Source organism: Onychostruthus taczanowskii, unplaced genomic scaffold, assembly GCF_017590055.1.
Source record: "Onychostruthus taczanowskii isolate IOZ18803 unplaced genomic scaffold, ASM1759005v1 scaffold23, whole genome shotgun sequence".
Taxonomy (NCBI): domain Eukaryota; kingdom Metazoa; phylum Chordata; class Aves; order Passeriformes; family Passeridae; genus Onychostruthus; species Onychostruthus taczanowskii.
In genome coordinates this window covers 3,569,074-3,584,316 of record NW_024499573.1, presented here as the reverse complement: position 1 = coordinate 3,584,316, position 15,243 = coordinate 3,569,074, and the positions used below count along the sequence as shown (strand labels likewise).

The 15,243-nt window shown below is 37.9% G+C and overlaps 1 protein-coding gene across 5 annotated transcripts in view; it reads right to left on the bottom strand.

Annotated features, from left to right (window-relative positions):
- KMT2E (lysine methyltransferase 2E (inactive)) overlaps nt 1–15,243 on the bottom strand; it is a 56,690-nt gene that overhangs the window by 32,585 nt on the left and 8,862 nt on the right. For 3 of the 5 annotated variants that reach the window (XM_041405454.1, XM_041405453.1, XM_041405456.1), the window contains one exon: nt 5,530–5,714. The exons of 1 other annotated variant lie outside the window; for it this stretch is intronic. In XM_041405454.1, the coding sequence (XP_041261388.1) occupies nt 5,530–5,600 (71 nt within the window). In that variant the 5' untranslated portion in view covers nt 5,601–5,714. Of the gene's footprint in view, nt 1–5,529; nt 5,715–13,612; nt 13,691–15,243 lie in introns of all 5 variants that reach the window. One more of the 5 variants, XM_041405455.1, reaches the window with a different exon arrangement.

Sequence of the window (15,243 nt, the reverse complement as noted above, 5' to 3'; positions counted from 1 at the left end):
ATAAAATCTTCTTGTTTAAGAAGAAACTGGGGGAGGGCTTTAGTTTCTAGAGTCCAAAGAAAAAAAAATTTAAAAAGATTACTGTCTTGAACAGTCATCAGCTGCCTTTTTGCGAGAGAGCGAACAAACACGTGAGCACAAAAATCATGTGAAGTACTAACGTTAAAAATACAATTTCTGACTAGCATAAGACAAACCAAATTTGACAGCAGTTGCTCTTCATTACTTCATAAACCCAGAAGAATCTTCATTTACTCTTACACTTTTTCACAACTTGAAAATACAATTTTGTTTGGAGTTTGTTATAATTAGCTTCTAGAAGCATCTTAGAACTTAAGCTCCTGACTAAAATAAAGACAAAAGATAAGAAACCTGTGCCTTTCCAACTGATTTTCTTTTACCTATTTACCAACACATTTGTGCAGTAATCACACATCTTTTCTGTGCTCCAGTAATCCTGCTGACCCATCCAACTAAAATGCCAGTGAATGAGGCATTAGCTATGCATCCATCTTGACTATGGCAGAAATTAGCTTCTCCAGGAACAAGGATGTCTTGACCACTGCATTGCTTCTACTGCTATTCTTCTCCATTTCCTGAATGGGACAAGCAGTAGCACGGCTACTCTTATCAACTCTGTGTTCAATGCTCAACCTAGATCTGGCTGAAAAATACTCAATTTTCAGAGCAGGAAGGCTTACTAAGGACAGGCAGGAGGGGATTCTGGTACAATCCATCCTGGATTAATTTAGGAGAGTTTCCTTCATTAAAAGTAAGTATTACTATGACCTAAATACCACTTAAACACAGGAACATTCAGTGAAAGATACCAGAATGAAAGTGTCCTAAAAAGAGAGGTTGTCTATTTCATCATCTGACAACATAAGTCAAAAAGTCCAGGTCCCTTTCAAGATTGGAGGCAAGACAATACACCCAAACACCCTACATCCATTTCTTATTACTCTAGTCATTTATAAACCACTTAAGAGAACAAAATTTAATATTTAGAGGAGTAACAGTGGTGGGAAGCAGAAGCGTAAAGCTTCCAAAAACATTCATTTATCACCAACTGTTTTAACAGTCATAAAACAGATTCAGAGAACAATGTTACTAAGAAAAAGTCACATCTTTACTTGAACAAGGAAAACCAGAAAAATGGTGGGAGAAAAATCAGGTGATACAGAAAGGCAACTATTAAAAAATTTGGAGCACAATCAGCTTTCAGTAAAGCTTTTTTCAAATGCTTATCCAGGCACAGACACTACTTCCAATTATAACAGATGCTCACTAGAGCTCTGCATGTAACTGTTACTGTTCCATTTACCCACTGCACTGGGCTGGGGAAGTGGGGAAGAAACCAAGAACTACGGGAAGGAACTCCAAGAGCATTCACTTAAGCTAAAAATTAACCATCATAGGTTTCCTTTACAGTCAACAGGAAAGTGATACAGATGCCATAAAACAGTACAGAATGAGCACCATTCTTCCAGAGAGCCACAGACAAAATCAACTTTGACAAACAGGTTACCGGATTCCTTATCACTCCTGGTTTTGCCAACCATGTGCACGACCTCAAACAGAAACCAGGCCCTCTATACTCCTGTCTGTTCAAAGGTCAAACCTTTCTTCTGAAATAGGCATCTCAGAATTGCACAGCTTTGAGAAGAAATGCCTCTTGGCAAAATACTCAATTGTACAGATGATTAAAGCATGAGATGCTACCTAATTTAAAAATCAAGTTTTACTTTTTGTGGGCTCAAGTGCCAGGGCCCAAGCAGCAAGGCACTAACTACTGTACTACAGACAAACACCCCCTCATTTCACCACTGGCATTCTTACAGCCATCCCAGAAAGCCACTTTTCAGGAGGAAAACATGTAAGCATTCAGATCTGTGAAAACACTGTAACATTTTCCTAGCTTGTATTTTTGGACATTAGTCAATTCTGTCAGAGACAGAGGTACTAAGACTGTCAGCCCTCTAATCATGCCACATTTTTTTGCTGAGCTTCACCTCAAACAACTACTGTCTAACTGCATAACTGAAAGATATTTATTGTATTTTTGGTTTTCATCCAAACTGCAATGTTTGTATTACAACACAGTCTACACGAAGCTTGATCAAAATGTTGGTATTATTTCCTAAATAAACAAACATGACTGTGATAAACTGACCACAGTATTTTGCTAAAATTCGAATCTGTGCAAAATGTTCACAGGGAACAAACCAAGAAGCTCTATACAAAAGCTTTCCACATGCTCTTGGGCTGCAGTGATTTAAGACATTCCTGTCCTTGAAAACAGAAATATAGTATTTTATAAAATCAATTAAAAAATCAAAGATGCCCATATTAAAAAAAAAGGCCTTGAGAGAATTTTCATTTAGCAAGTGAAACAACTTCATGTTCTGAGTCATTTCCTACAGTTCATACCTAAAATGGACACAAAATATTCTGCATGTTGCCAGCAGATGGCACTAGTGAGAAACTGAAAGCAACACGCGAGACCAGTTAATTTATGAAACCTCAGTCACTACGCTTTAGTCAGTCACCTTGGATTAAGGAAATCAACCTGCAACGAGGCAAAGAAAGCCAATTCGTCTCTAAAATGTCATCTCCCCCACTCCACTCCTTTTAAACATTGTTTTGTTTCTGACCATTTAGTAATAAATTAAAAAATAAAAAAGGGAAAAGAAAAGAAAAAAATAAAGCGCACAATTTTTGACTAATATCCAAAATACAATTAGGCAGAATTTGGGGCCATCAACCGCTTCCATAAATATACAGATATTCAAGCAGGAAACAAAATCTCACTGAAATGCTCAAAGACAGATGGGGTAGCCAAGCTTTAAGCTGTGAGCTAAGCGTACTACAAGCACTTCCTGAACATGTGTCTGAACTCCAAATGCAACCTCAGCAACATCAATCTTCCACAATCCAGTTTGATAGGTCTAATTTTCAAGGAGTTTAGGTTTATTTTCTATTTGTACCAGCACATCTGAACAGTATCTAGCTGAAGGCCATCTCAGATAAAGGAGTACAATATATTTTGCCTGAGAAACAACATTTTCTATTTCAAGACACTTCCTCTAACCAAAGACATCTGACAGGCTTCAATACCTAGACAACAAGAATCAAGGACTGCTCCTCTAGCAGGGAGTGAGTGGGTTCTGCTACCTAAGCACCCTGCAGCAGGCCCTACAAGTACAGGCTGGCCCGATACTATCTGCATCTAAGACTACACCAGTGTTCTTTTTCCCCTGGATACTGAACTCGGTACAGTGATCTGTACACTGTGATTGTGAGGTTTATTATACAGGCATTCTCCCTAAAAAACATGTACAGATATAACCAGAAAAGCAGTACCATCAATGGCATTTCCCAATGTGTAGCTTATACTTATGCTCTAAGCTACACAAGCACTCAATGAAGCCAGGAAGAATATTTTGAACCTTCAAAAATGGCTTGCTCTGCTTACAAGGACCTTACCACTAAGAAGTCACAAATCCTCATCTTTGGTAAGATCCACAAGTGAAGGCCAAGTATGTGTGTTCTGCCTACACAAAATAACACAAAGATCTATCTGGAGACCCCACTAAAGTACACGTAATACAAGAAACAAACTATTTCACCCTATTTTTAAGATCCTTAAACCTCTTAGTAGGCTATTCTACACACAGCTATTTGCTACAATTATTAAAATAATACGTGGAAATATTAGTCATATAAAATATCACCTCTTTTAATAGGCTTATGCCTTGGTTCGAAACATAAGGAAAAATCTTTCAGCACTAGGAGACTGCACTACACAAAGAGCTTTTTCCTAAGCTGCTTCTCCTGCATAATCAAGTTTGCCACTCCCCCATTCTTGTGTTTGCTCATGCTTCAGCAACTGATGAAGCAATATCTGACCTGCCAGTCACAGTGGAAAAATTCTAGCTCCTCCCCCCTGGGAAAACCCCACAACTTCCTCAAAGACCATCTACAACTGTTACTAACACACTCCATATCCAACATGCCACCATCTGAAAGAAAACGTGCAAAAACAAAAAGTAAACCACACGGATTGTGATGGAAAAGGTTTACAACTGTGTAAACTGGTAGATTAGGGACACACCTTAGTGTCACACTTCTTGTGACAGTAATGTGGCTTTCAAATCAGCGTACACCAATCATGCAGCTACACATATTTCAGTGTGAGTACGGCAGAGATGACAAGAGTTAATCTAAGTGGTAACAGCCACTTAACATCTGAAGAAAAGCAGCTCCTAACTGGGTCGCTCTGCCACAGTATCAAGCAAACAACACACTCTGAACTCTGGCTTGTTTATACTGACAACTAAATTCATTTATTTTAATTTCAGCATGACATGCTGTGTCTGCAAGGAATGTCAGCAACCTCAGGAATCATGACCCTCTCCAAACATAAAAGAAAAGCACAGGAAAAGAATGAAAAGAAATGTGAATGGTTCACTACAGTTAAAAAATTTTCTGCACCAAGGTAAAGAGTATTCATAATAGGAAAAGATAAAACAACAAAAAATTTTGAATTTAAGTTCTTGGTTCTCTTCAAATAAAACAGCACAAACCTAGAATAACCTCATATATACCTGGGAGCACAGCAGAGAAACATCCCTTTAAAAAGCTGTTCTAGAGTTCGCCTAAAGCTTTCCCTCAAAGTCTGGAAGAAAAACCACTTGTTTCTTAAACATTTGACAGTCATGCTGATGCTACACAGACTGAAAGGTTTGTCTGACAAGAAATGCATCCAGTCAGAGATCAAGAATACCTAAACCTTAGCCCATCAATACTATACAGAAGAGTAGGGGGGGGAAAACTAGAAAACAACCACAACACAAAAAACCACACATGCACAACACCTGCCCCCAACCCTAAAAAAACACCCCACAAGTCACCCTCCCCATCCCCCAAAACTCAGAAACTCACTACACTACAATATTTGGTGCAAAGCCAGAGTTTACTGAATGCATGATTTCACTGGCTCTTTGTAACCCCTTATACACAGTTACTAAATTATTTTCTACCTGCTTTATAATTAGAAATAACTTTTGAAGACATGGTATTAGCATTTCAGCTAGGCCTTCAATTTTCATTAAGAAATGAACCCTTGTCTTGATTACTACTACTTTCTTACAGTTTAATGCACCAAATTATTTTATCTTTCTAAGGTGCAAAATCAAAAAATATTTTTACATGTAGTTAAAAAGGAAACTGAAATGACAAAATATTTGAAGTATAAGAAGTAAACCAAGCAGCATCTTTATCTGTCAGTCTGATAAGCAAGAAAAACATGCGTTTGTAGAAACATTTAGCTTCTCTCCTTTGCTCCCCCTAAAGTGGAAGAAACTGACATAAGTATGAAGTGACAGTTATTAATTAATTAAAAATTCAACAAAACTAAGGAAACTCTTAAGTTTTCTCCAACTGTATTAAAAAAACGGTCATGAAGGAAAAAATTAAATTAATTAAAAAATAAGTAAGAGAACTTACAAATTATGTTCACATACTTACTCTGAGCCTGCAGCCATTTCCAAATAAGAAGTATCTGCTGTGTCAACCCCCAATGGGATCACTATGCTCATGACGTTCGTTTCTGATAAATTCGATTACTACGGAGTCCTATGCATTGGTATCCAAAACACTGGGGCATGCCAGCCACAGTGCTCATTGCAAACATCTAAGTGCATCCACAAACCCTGGCAAAAACAAAACACAACAGGCAGGAGATTAAGTCAGTTCATTTTAAACCCAGGCAATTTTACATCATGTATTTATTTTGTTTTAAAAATTTGCCATTTTTATCTGTCACAATTACTTCACTAGTTTTATTTTACACAAACAAAAGGAGAATATTCAATCTTCTCTAAAATTAACTGCAAATAAACTTCTTTAAAGAGTGCGATGATCTTAACACCTGAACTTGAATATATTACAAATGGACAATCATTCAAATTTCTGATTAAAAACCCCAGCACAATCAGGGAAGTGCCAGAGATTGGCCCTGTGTTGCCAAAGCTTAGTGGCTGTACCTTTCAACAGAAACCTAGTTAGAGAATTTGCAAGTCTTAGCCAGCACTGTTCTGTTTTGCACTTCAAAAAATCCCTAATGTCGTAACCACCATTTAGTATTTTTAAAAAAAAAACAAAATAATTCTAATAATTCACAATAATGATAGGAAACATTTTCCATTTTAATAAATCACCATTAGAAGATACTATGCCCGTTCAGTGCCAATTTTGGAGGCTATTTTTTTAAAGGAGTAAAATAAAAATAATCAGTAGTAGTTTTTAACTGTAGAGCAAACTACAATCTGCTTGACTCACACGAATGAATACAGGATCCAATCTGTATGCCAGTTACTACCAGCCCCCCACTTCCCTAACTACACAGGGCAGAACTCCCAAGTACAGGAGAAATGTGAACAATTCTCAGCTATTCACAGATTAGAAAATTAATGCACTTTTATACACTAATACAGACTAGGTTTTACACATGTGACTAGATAATTTTAGTAAAATAGCCCAGTATCTTCAGCAGTAACATAATGAATAATTGCAAACTCTTACCAAAATGTCAAAGTTGCAAGACCACAGCCCACTTTGCAAGGAAGCACATACTGTGCCTAATAAAGACACTCCTCTCATACCACAAAATGCTGATTTCCACCTGAGCACAATAATTTTGAGATCAATGTATTTTCACAGAATCACAGAACATGATGAGTTGGAAGGAACCCACCAGGATCACAAGACCAACTCCTGGCCGTGCACAGCACCATCCCCAAGAGTCACCCCATGTGCCTGAGAGCATTGTCCAAACGCTTCCTGAACTCTGCCAGGCTGGCGCTGTGACCACTGCCCTGGGGAGCTGTTCAGTGCCCAAACACCCTCTGGGGGAAAAACCTTTTCCTAACACTGAACCTAAACCTCCCTCCAGCACTTCAGGCCACTCCCTCAGGTCCTGTCACTGTCACCACAGAGAAGAGATCAGTGCCTGCCCCTCCTCTTCCCCTCATGAGGAAGTTGTGACTGCAGTGAGGTCTCCCCTCACTCTCCTCCAGGCTGAACACAAGTGACCTCAGCCACTCCTCACACGGCTTCTCCTCAAGGTCCTTCACCATCTTTGGGCACTCTCTAATAGTTTAATGTCTTTTCTATATTGTGGGGCCCAAAACTGCTCCCAGCACTCGAGATGAGGCTGCCCCAGTGCAGAGCAGGGCAGAGCAGGACAATCCCCTCCCTTGCCAGCTGATGAGGCTGTGTCTGATGCCCCCAGGACACGGGTGGCCCTCCTGGCTGCCAGGGCAGCCATGGCTCATGTTCAGCTAGTCACTGACCAGGACCCCCAGGGACCTTGCTGTGGGTGCTGCTTTCCAGCCTCTCATTCCCTGTCTGTCCACACATTCACTGTTGTCCCATTCCAGGTGTAGAACCTGGCACCGATCCTGGTTGAACTTCATTTCAACATGCTATCCTTGCCAAACACTACACTTGACAAAAAGCACAAGCCCCTGGTGAAAAATGGACTTCAGATAAACACTGTGAATTTAATCTGAATTTTCTTCTTTTATTGATAAGGTCAGCACCTTCAAGATGACAAAGTGGCAAGTACAAGACATCTCTGAAGTACGAGATGGCAGCAAGTCTTCATCTAACTTCCTAAATTTTTTAAGACTAGTGAAGATTGGCAATTAACTTAAGAACATGCCAAGACATCTGAAGTGCCTAAACCTACAGCTAGTTCACTCTCCTCCTAGACAGCAAAAGGTGTGTTTTGGTCCTATTATGTGAGACACCAAATACAATGACCTAGAAAGCTATTGGAGCAAGTAGCCATTGGAATATTTTGCTTTCCTCATTTAAATACTGAGCATTTTCTTGCTAAATACCACAAGTAACAAACTGGATCACTAGCTATACAAAAAAATGTACTATTTTCAAGAAACTATTTTCAAGACCAAGTAGCAAGAAAAATATGTTAAATCAGAAGCAGGTACAGAATATTTTCAGTAGAAGGCTTGAAAAAACTGTAAGCCCCTCAAACAGTTTAAGTGAGCACTCATTTTCCCACCATATAGCTAACTCTACTCATAGGGCAGAACCCTGAATGGTTGTACCTACAACTTAAAGGAAACATCAACTCACCATTTAGTCCCCATCTTCTGAAAAAGTAAAAAATTTACCCAAAAACGTTAAAGAAACCATGATTTTTTTAAAATCCAGGTAAATTAGCCAGCACAGGGTTAACTGCTGTTCCAGTACTCCCTGCAGTGTGACCTGTGCTACCAAATCATCAGCAGAATGGAGATTTTACTTTATGCCTGTTATTAGGTAATTCTTAAAAAACAGCTTCAGTGATTCAATGCAGGTCTAAAAGACATATTAGACAACAATGTCTGGGATCAAGATCCTCACTTGGAAAGGTGTTTCCTGCACTTAAACTTGATTTTGTTGGTGGTGTAGTCTTTCTTAAAACATTTTCTTTAAACACTTCTGACCAGGTAGAGCACCAGCTGTAAAATATTGCAGGCAAAAATGCCCTGGAGACCGATGGAAGTGAGGAACACATTTAGACAGCTGTCTCATGGGCTGTGAGATCTCCAAACTTACATAAAACAATTGAGACTACCCAATCACCATACATTCAAGTGACCACCACTGTCTACACAGAAAGGAGATCTGCTTACTAAATCCGATAATCAAGTGATATTTGGGGCTTTTTTAAAATTTAATGCAAAAAAAGAAGATGCATGCATGTTTTTAGAGCTACATATAGATTGAAAATCAATGGCTAATGCATGTCCCCATTCATAACAATGCAAATACACCACCATTCATGCTAAAAAAAAAAACAAAAAAAAGAAAAAACCCAACAAAGCAACCCCCGCAAAAAACACACAAAAAAACACCAAAAAAAAAAAAAAAAACAAAAAAAAAAAAAAAAAAACCCCCAAAAAAAAAAAAAAACAAAAAAAAGAAAAAACCCAACAAAGCAACCCCCCCAAAAAAACACACAAAAAACCACCAAAAAAAAAAAAAAAACAAAAAAAAAAAAAAACCCCCCAAAAAAAGGGGGGAGTGGGGACGACACTCAACCAAAACCAACTTCCTGCTCTATGGACAAGTTATTCAAATACAGCTTTGTCAGAATTCAGGAAAAAAGTCTAATAACCTGATCTACACTGAATAAGGTCAGAAACTTGAAGAATCAAGATTTTTTTGCCTGAAGAGCATTAAACAGATGTTTTATCTAAAAGGAAGTGGAGCATGATTGCAATAGTAACTCACTGGTTTTTACCACCTCCTTCCATCACACACACAGAACTCTCTAAAGCTCTTCCTCTGCCTATAGTTCAGTATGGAAGAATGAAGGCAGTCACTGGCTTGCAATACCTACACGGCCAAGTTAATTCAAACAAACATTGCTCATTATTTATGAGTAGCCATCCTCAACAAATGCCCGTAATGAGTGGGGGGAGATCTAGGATAAATTAATAACACTACACCCACTTATTCAACAAAACTGTGACCTTATAGACAGGCCATCCCTACAGTGATGTTAAATTTGGAATGATGGAAAATAATTATCAGAAGAGTAAGAATCAGAAGCATTGTCATGACATACTAATATTCCCAGTATTTTTATAAGTTCAGAAAGAAACTAACACAACCACTGGGGAATTTTATCTATGAAGAGATTGCTGATCCTTTGAAGCTTGGTATTTTAGATGAGTCATAAAATACTATCTGCTGTCATGATTTGGTACTTTCCAACTCTTGCAAGTATCCATCTATTTCAAGTAATTATTCTTTCAGAACTCTGACAAACTGTCATCCATGGCCTTTAAGAAACTGTTCATTTCCACAACTTACTGTTTAAGAAAGTGTTTCTTTAAGCAGTACATGAATTTGAAAGACAGGAAGACCACACCGGTTTCTCCAGTTAATTTCAGGGTCAGAGTTAAAAGCCCCCATATAAAAACTGCTAGTCCAAAGTTCATTGATCAGCTCTTTACTGGGCAAAGTGGCTCATCTATTGTACCTTAATTAACAACAGTAGAAGCCCTCCAATTTTGTTACAGTCCACTCCATTAGTAATAGTACACTCTAAGCTCTGAAAGCATTTTGGCAATTTATTAAATTCACCAATTTTTTCCCATAATCATCCTACAGCTTTATTATAGGAGAAAAAACCCATCCCTTATTCAAATAAATTTTGCTTTTATTTAGTTGCAGTAAATCTTGCCCTAATAATAAAATGTTCATCTTAAAACCCAGACAAATTTCTGTTCAACCTGGTTAAAACATTTATCTTGTGCAAGATCTTCACACCCATCACTCTTCACCAAGAAGCAGTAAATTCATACTGATTTACACTTTCAATGGCACTTCTCCTTGCCTCTAGAGAATACACAGGAGGTTTTTGACTCAAGAGCTGCATCAAATTTAAAATATCCAAAGCCTCACCATACTTCTTATGATCCACTTTGTTTATGACACCAGGACACTTTTTTGTATAAATTGTACTCAAAACCCAGAAGTGTAAGAGTGCAATACATTCCAAAATATAATCTCTGTGGCTTTGTACAGAGAACACAATTTATGCTTTAAAGAACAGGAAACAACTCATACATTATCCCTGAGGTATTCCACTAAAACAACATTATTCTGTGGTCTAACAGAGACCACATGTTTCCTTTCCCTCATGTCCTGCTAAGATCACTTGTGTCACATCAGAAGAAAAAACTTAACTTTTCCACTGGTACACAAAGGAAGAAAAAACCCCAAATACAGACAGCTCAGCTCCTGAATCAGAAGGTAAGGATGTGATCTCCTGAAATTACATCAATAGTGTTAAACCTCCTATGCCATATGTCTAATACTAAAGCTCTTGTCCAGATGCACATACAAAACTTTTCACAAAAATCAGTAAGAGATGGTGGCAACACCTGTAACAATTTATTTGTCTTACACATAAAAAAAATTCCTACAGAGACATTAATATATCAAGACAGCATAACTACTTATAAAACTTACAGTAATATTATTATTACAATATGATGAGGGTTTTTAGTTTGTTGGGGGGGGTTAAACCATGTTTACATATAATACTACAAAAAAAATTAATAAAAGCTGTTTCTGCTATTCTTCTTCACATCTATGACAACTTTTTACAGGCAGTGTCACTGTTCCTTGGTATTCCCTTCCCATGAACAACTTCCAGATTCGGTTGTCATGTGGCAAATACAAAAAGTATACAGAAGTTAGAAAAGTACATTTACTACTGAAGTTAGGAACAGATTCAAAGCAACTCGAAACTTAATATTTGTTTTCTAATTTATAAAGGGACCTAAGTGGAACCATGAATTAAGCTTACAGTTAAATTATATCCTCTCTCAAATGTAAGAATTTTCCCACATACACAGAAGACTACACTAACTTAAGTACATGCATTGTTAGATCAGCTCAAGTTTCTTACATCACTAGGCATTATAAAAACACTAAATCTTTTTGTTCCTGTTTTTATGATTTTTGTATACATGTAAAGTTCTTCAATATTCTTCTCTGCAGTTATCACCCATCAACAATTACAAGATAAAAAAATAGTTATTAGATGGTTTGTATGTTTCAAGATTTGGGAGATTTCGCCACAGCATAGCTCTGCAAAGTGAATTACCAGGATCTCCCTAAACACAGAGGTTTAAGGAGAAAAATCTAATTCTAATTAGCCTATAATTAGGCTATTTCATTAGACTCAACAGTGCTGATTTAAGATAAATAACTATTTAGATTTTATACTGATGCATAAAACTTCACCATGAAGTCCTTAACTAATGTCACTACAGAAGTATTTATATACTAACCAAAACACCATCTCTATACTCTGTATTTTCACAATGTCCATATACAAAATCCACATAACTAGAACTGAAGAAAAAGTAATCAAAACCTTCTAACCTATCTACACATGACAACTATCTTTCCTTAAAAGCAAAATTATGTAACTTGAAATGTGTATTACCAAATACACAAAAGGTGATAGCGCTAACCTTCCCATATGCAGTAAACTGAGTAACTGAAATGGCCAGGAATAATTGTCAGCTCCCCCCCTCCAACACCTAAAAACTTATATTGTTTCCCAATTTACCCAGCAATGGACAGTTCACCTCATGTTTACTAAGAGCTTATTTCCCCTCAACACAAGCACAGAAGAGGCTCCCTTTTGCTAAACTCCAGGTACTGGTAACCCCTTCCCTCACACCTTTAAATCCAGGCAAGAAATTAATAACCATTTCCTGGAGCAATATTAAGTATCAGAAGATATGAAGGCTCATTTTCATGAGACGTGTACAAATCTTAAGGGAATCAACTTGAAGCAACAAATGAAACTGGTGAAACAGCCAATTTTCCACTCAAGCACTGACCAAGGAAGAAGAGTTACAAGATTTACAGATAAAAAATAAATCGGTGTTGAAAGACACAAACATGACAGCCTTGAGTCAAACAAGACCTTTCAGTTTAACCAGCATGCAATGCTAACCTGGCTGTAACTTCAAGTCAAATTGAATGTAGAAGTGTTCTACACTTCTACTGCCATTTGCTCCCCGTAGAAAATTCACAGGACTGTGAGTCCAGGTTGGCCCCAAAGTTACCAATGACCACTACAAAACTAATTACTGTCTCTCATATCAATAAGGTCTTCCAGGCAAGATGCTAAGATTTCCAAGATTGTATCACTGCTTTCAGACCTCTGCTGACTCCTGCATAGCTTATTGTTACTTGTTCATACAAAGTCATCTCAGCTAATAGATGACCAAATGTCAGTATTCTGTTTTATTGCATTTTATTACCTCAGCATGCATCTTCTATGCGTGAGTTGCATTTATTGAGAATGCAATCTAAACATTCTCCTCCTCCCTCCAATTACATCATATGTGTACACACATTTTGCAATCATGAGCAAAAGCAATTCTTGTCATACTTTCCTTCACATTTACAGGCCAATAATTTTAACCCATGGTCATGGGAACCACCCTTGACCTCAAGAAATCCACAAGAAAGTTGATACACTTATGCCCTGGCACAATCTACACAGGAGAAATCTAATTAAAATGCAACTATCAATACTTTGTCAGACTCCACAAACACAGTGGAGTGACAACTAATGTCCTGAACTGTCAGAAGGCCAACAAACCAAGCTTTACTACTTGGCTTTCCTACCTACAGGTTTTTCCCTCCTTTGGAATTCTTTTGTTTGTTTTTGGTTTGGGAGGTGTGTGCTGGGTTCTGTTTGTTTGCTGGGTTTGATTTTTTAACTTAATTTTTAATTGGAAAGAAATAAGAGGGAAGATTTAAAGAAGATTTCATTAAATAAAATCATGCTTTTCTAAACTGCTGCTTTCTACTACTGCTCTGAGGATACAAGTCTTACAAGAAATTAGATTCTTTTTAAAATTAGCAAAAGACACTGGCATTTTAATGGTACACTCCAGATGTCATTCAAATAATGAACTATACTGTGCACGTGTATATATGTATATACTTGTATCAACACACAAATATGGAAAAAATAAAGCAGCATATATACACATACCATAAATAAACGTATAAAGTAATCAATATTTATTCATTGCTGTCTGTTTCTCAGGAGGTAACACGCCTTTAATCAGACCTAGAAGCAGAATACATGAATAAATGACTAATCTTACATACAAGGAAGTTCTCTGTTTCCCCTAACATGCTCTGTAACTGTACAGATTTCCTAAGAAATTAGGAGGGATATCCAACTTCCAGATGTTACACCACTGCAGTAAGAACTGTGCAGACTTTGAAACAACTGCAAGTCCAAATTCATACCTTTGCTACTGTTTGCTGCATTCTATGGTAACCTAACAAATAAGTTAGCAACTTACTTCTAATTTGCATTGAAACACAAAAAAAGTGGAGTAGGAAAAATAAGACACAGTAGGCACACTCAGATATACAAATTAAGACCTATTCATTACTAAGTCCTGCAAATCATACAGAGGAAACTAACTTGTTCTAGAAGAAATCTGGTATTTGTAGCGTGTGCTCAAATATTCCCACTGATTTAACATCCTGTATATCCCTCTCAGCAGTACCTTCTTCCTCATCACAACTATTAACTGCTTCTAGCCTCATTCACAGGCCCCTCAATACCCTCCCCGATGCTGTTCAGGGTCACCTATACACTGTCAGTGCTCATGTCCATCTAACCTCTTTCTTGTGCACCCTGTCAGACAGACAAAAACCCAAAAAAGTACTTGCTATGGCTGGTTTGAAGTCACACATGACAGATAATGGCTAAAATCATTATGCTTCCTCTCCCTGTTTCTCACAGGACACTGCTCATAGCTGCCCCCATTTTCTTCTGGATGTTCAGTAAGCTTCAGAGAGCCCAAGGCTTCCAAGTTCCTAGCCCTGTCAGATTTCTGTTTTATTACATTATTGGTTGTACTGACACAGACCTACTCAATCATTAGACCACCTTATTTAAGAAACACTGTTATTACAACCAACTACAAAGTAAGACGACTCCTCCAACTTTGCTTTTAGAACAGTGCCAATAAGCACAATTTACTAGCACAGAATCACAGAATGGCCTGGGTTTGAAGTCACCTGAATGATCATCCAGTTCCAACATCCCTGCCATAGGCAGGGACACCTCTGCTACCAGGTTGCTCTGGGTGCCCATCCAACCTGGGCTTCAAAACTTCCCGTGATGGGACATCCACAACTTCTCTGGGCAACCTGTTCCAGTGTATGAACACCCTGAGACAAACGCAGGATTTTACATTCAATAAAGACCACAGACACATTTGGAATGACAGCCAAACTTATGAATTGGTCAGACTTTAGTATCTAAAACAAGCAAATAAAAAGCCCTGCCTCCTTCATGGTATCCAAGATTTATGCATAAAAAACTTGAAATTCCATCATTGTAATGAGGTTTTCATTGGTACACAGGTCATAACATGCACTACACAGACTCCAGCCTGCACAAAGCAAGCCACGCTTTTGAGTACAAACCAAGAGTCAGTCTGCCAGTTTAGCCAAGCCTCTGCTACACACCAAAGCCGCTTTCCACCAGACATAAGCTATTTTCCTTTACTATCTGGTCCAACAGTGCTGCTCTTGCTTATTCCTGAGTGAAAGCAAGGTTTCTTCCTCAAATATTTATGCTAGTCCCTTACACATGAAGAC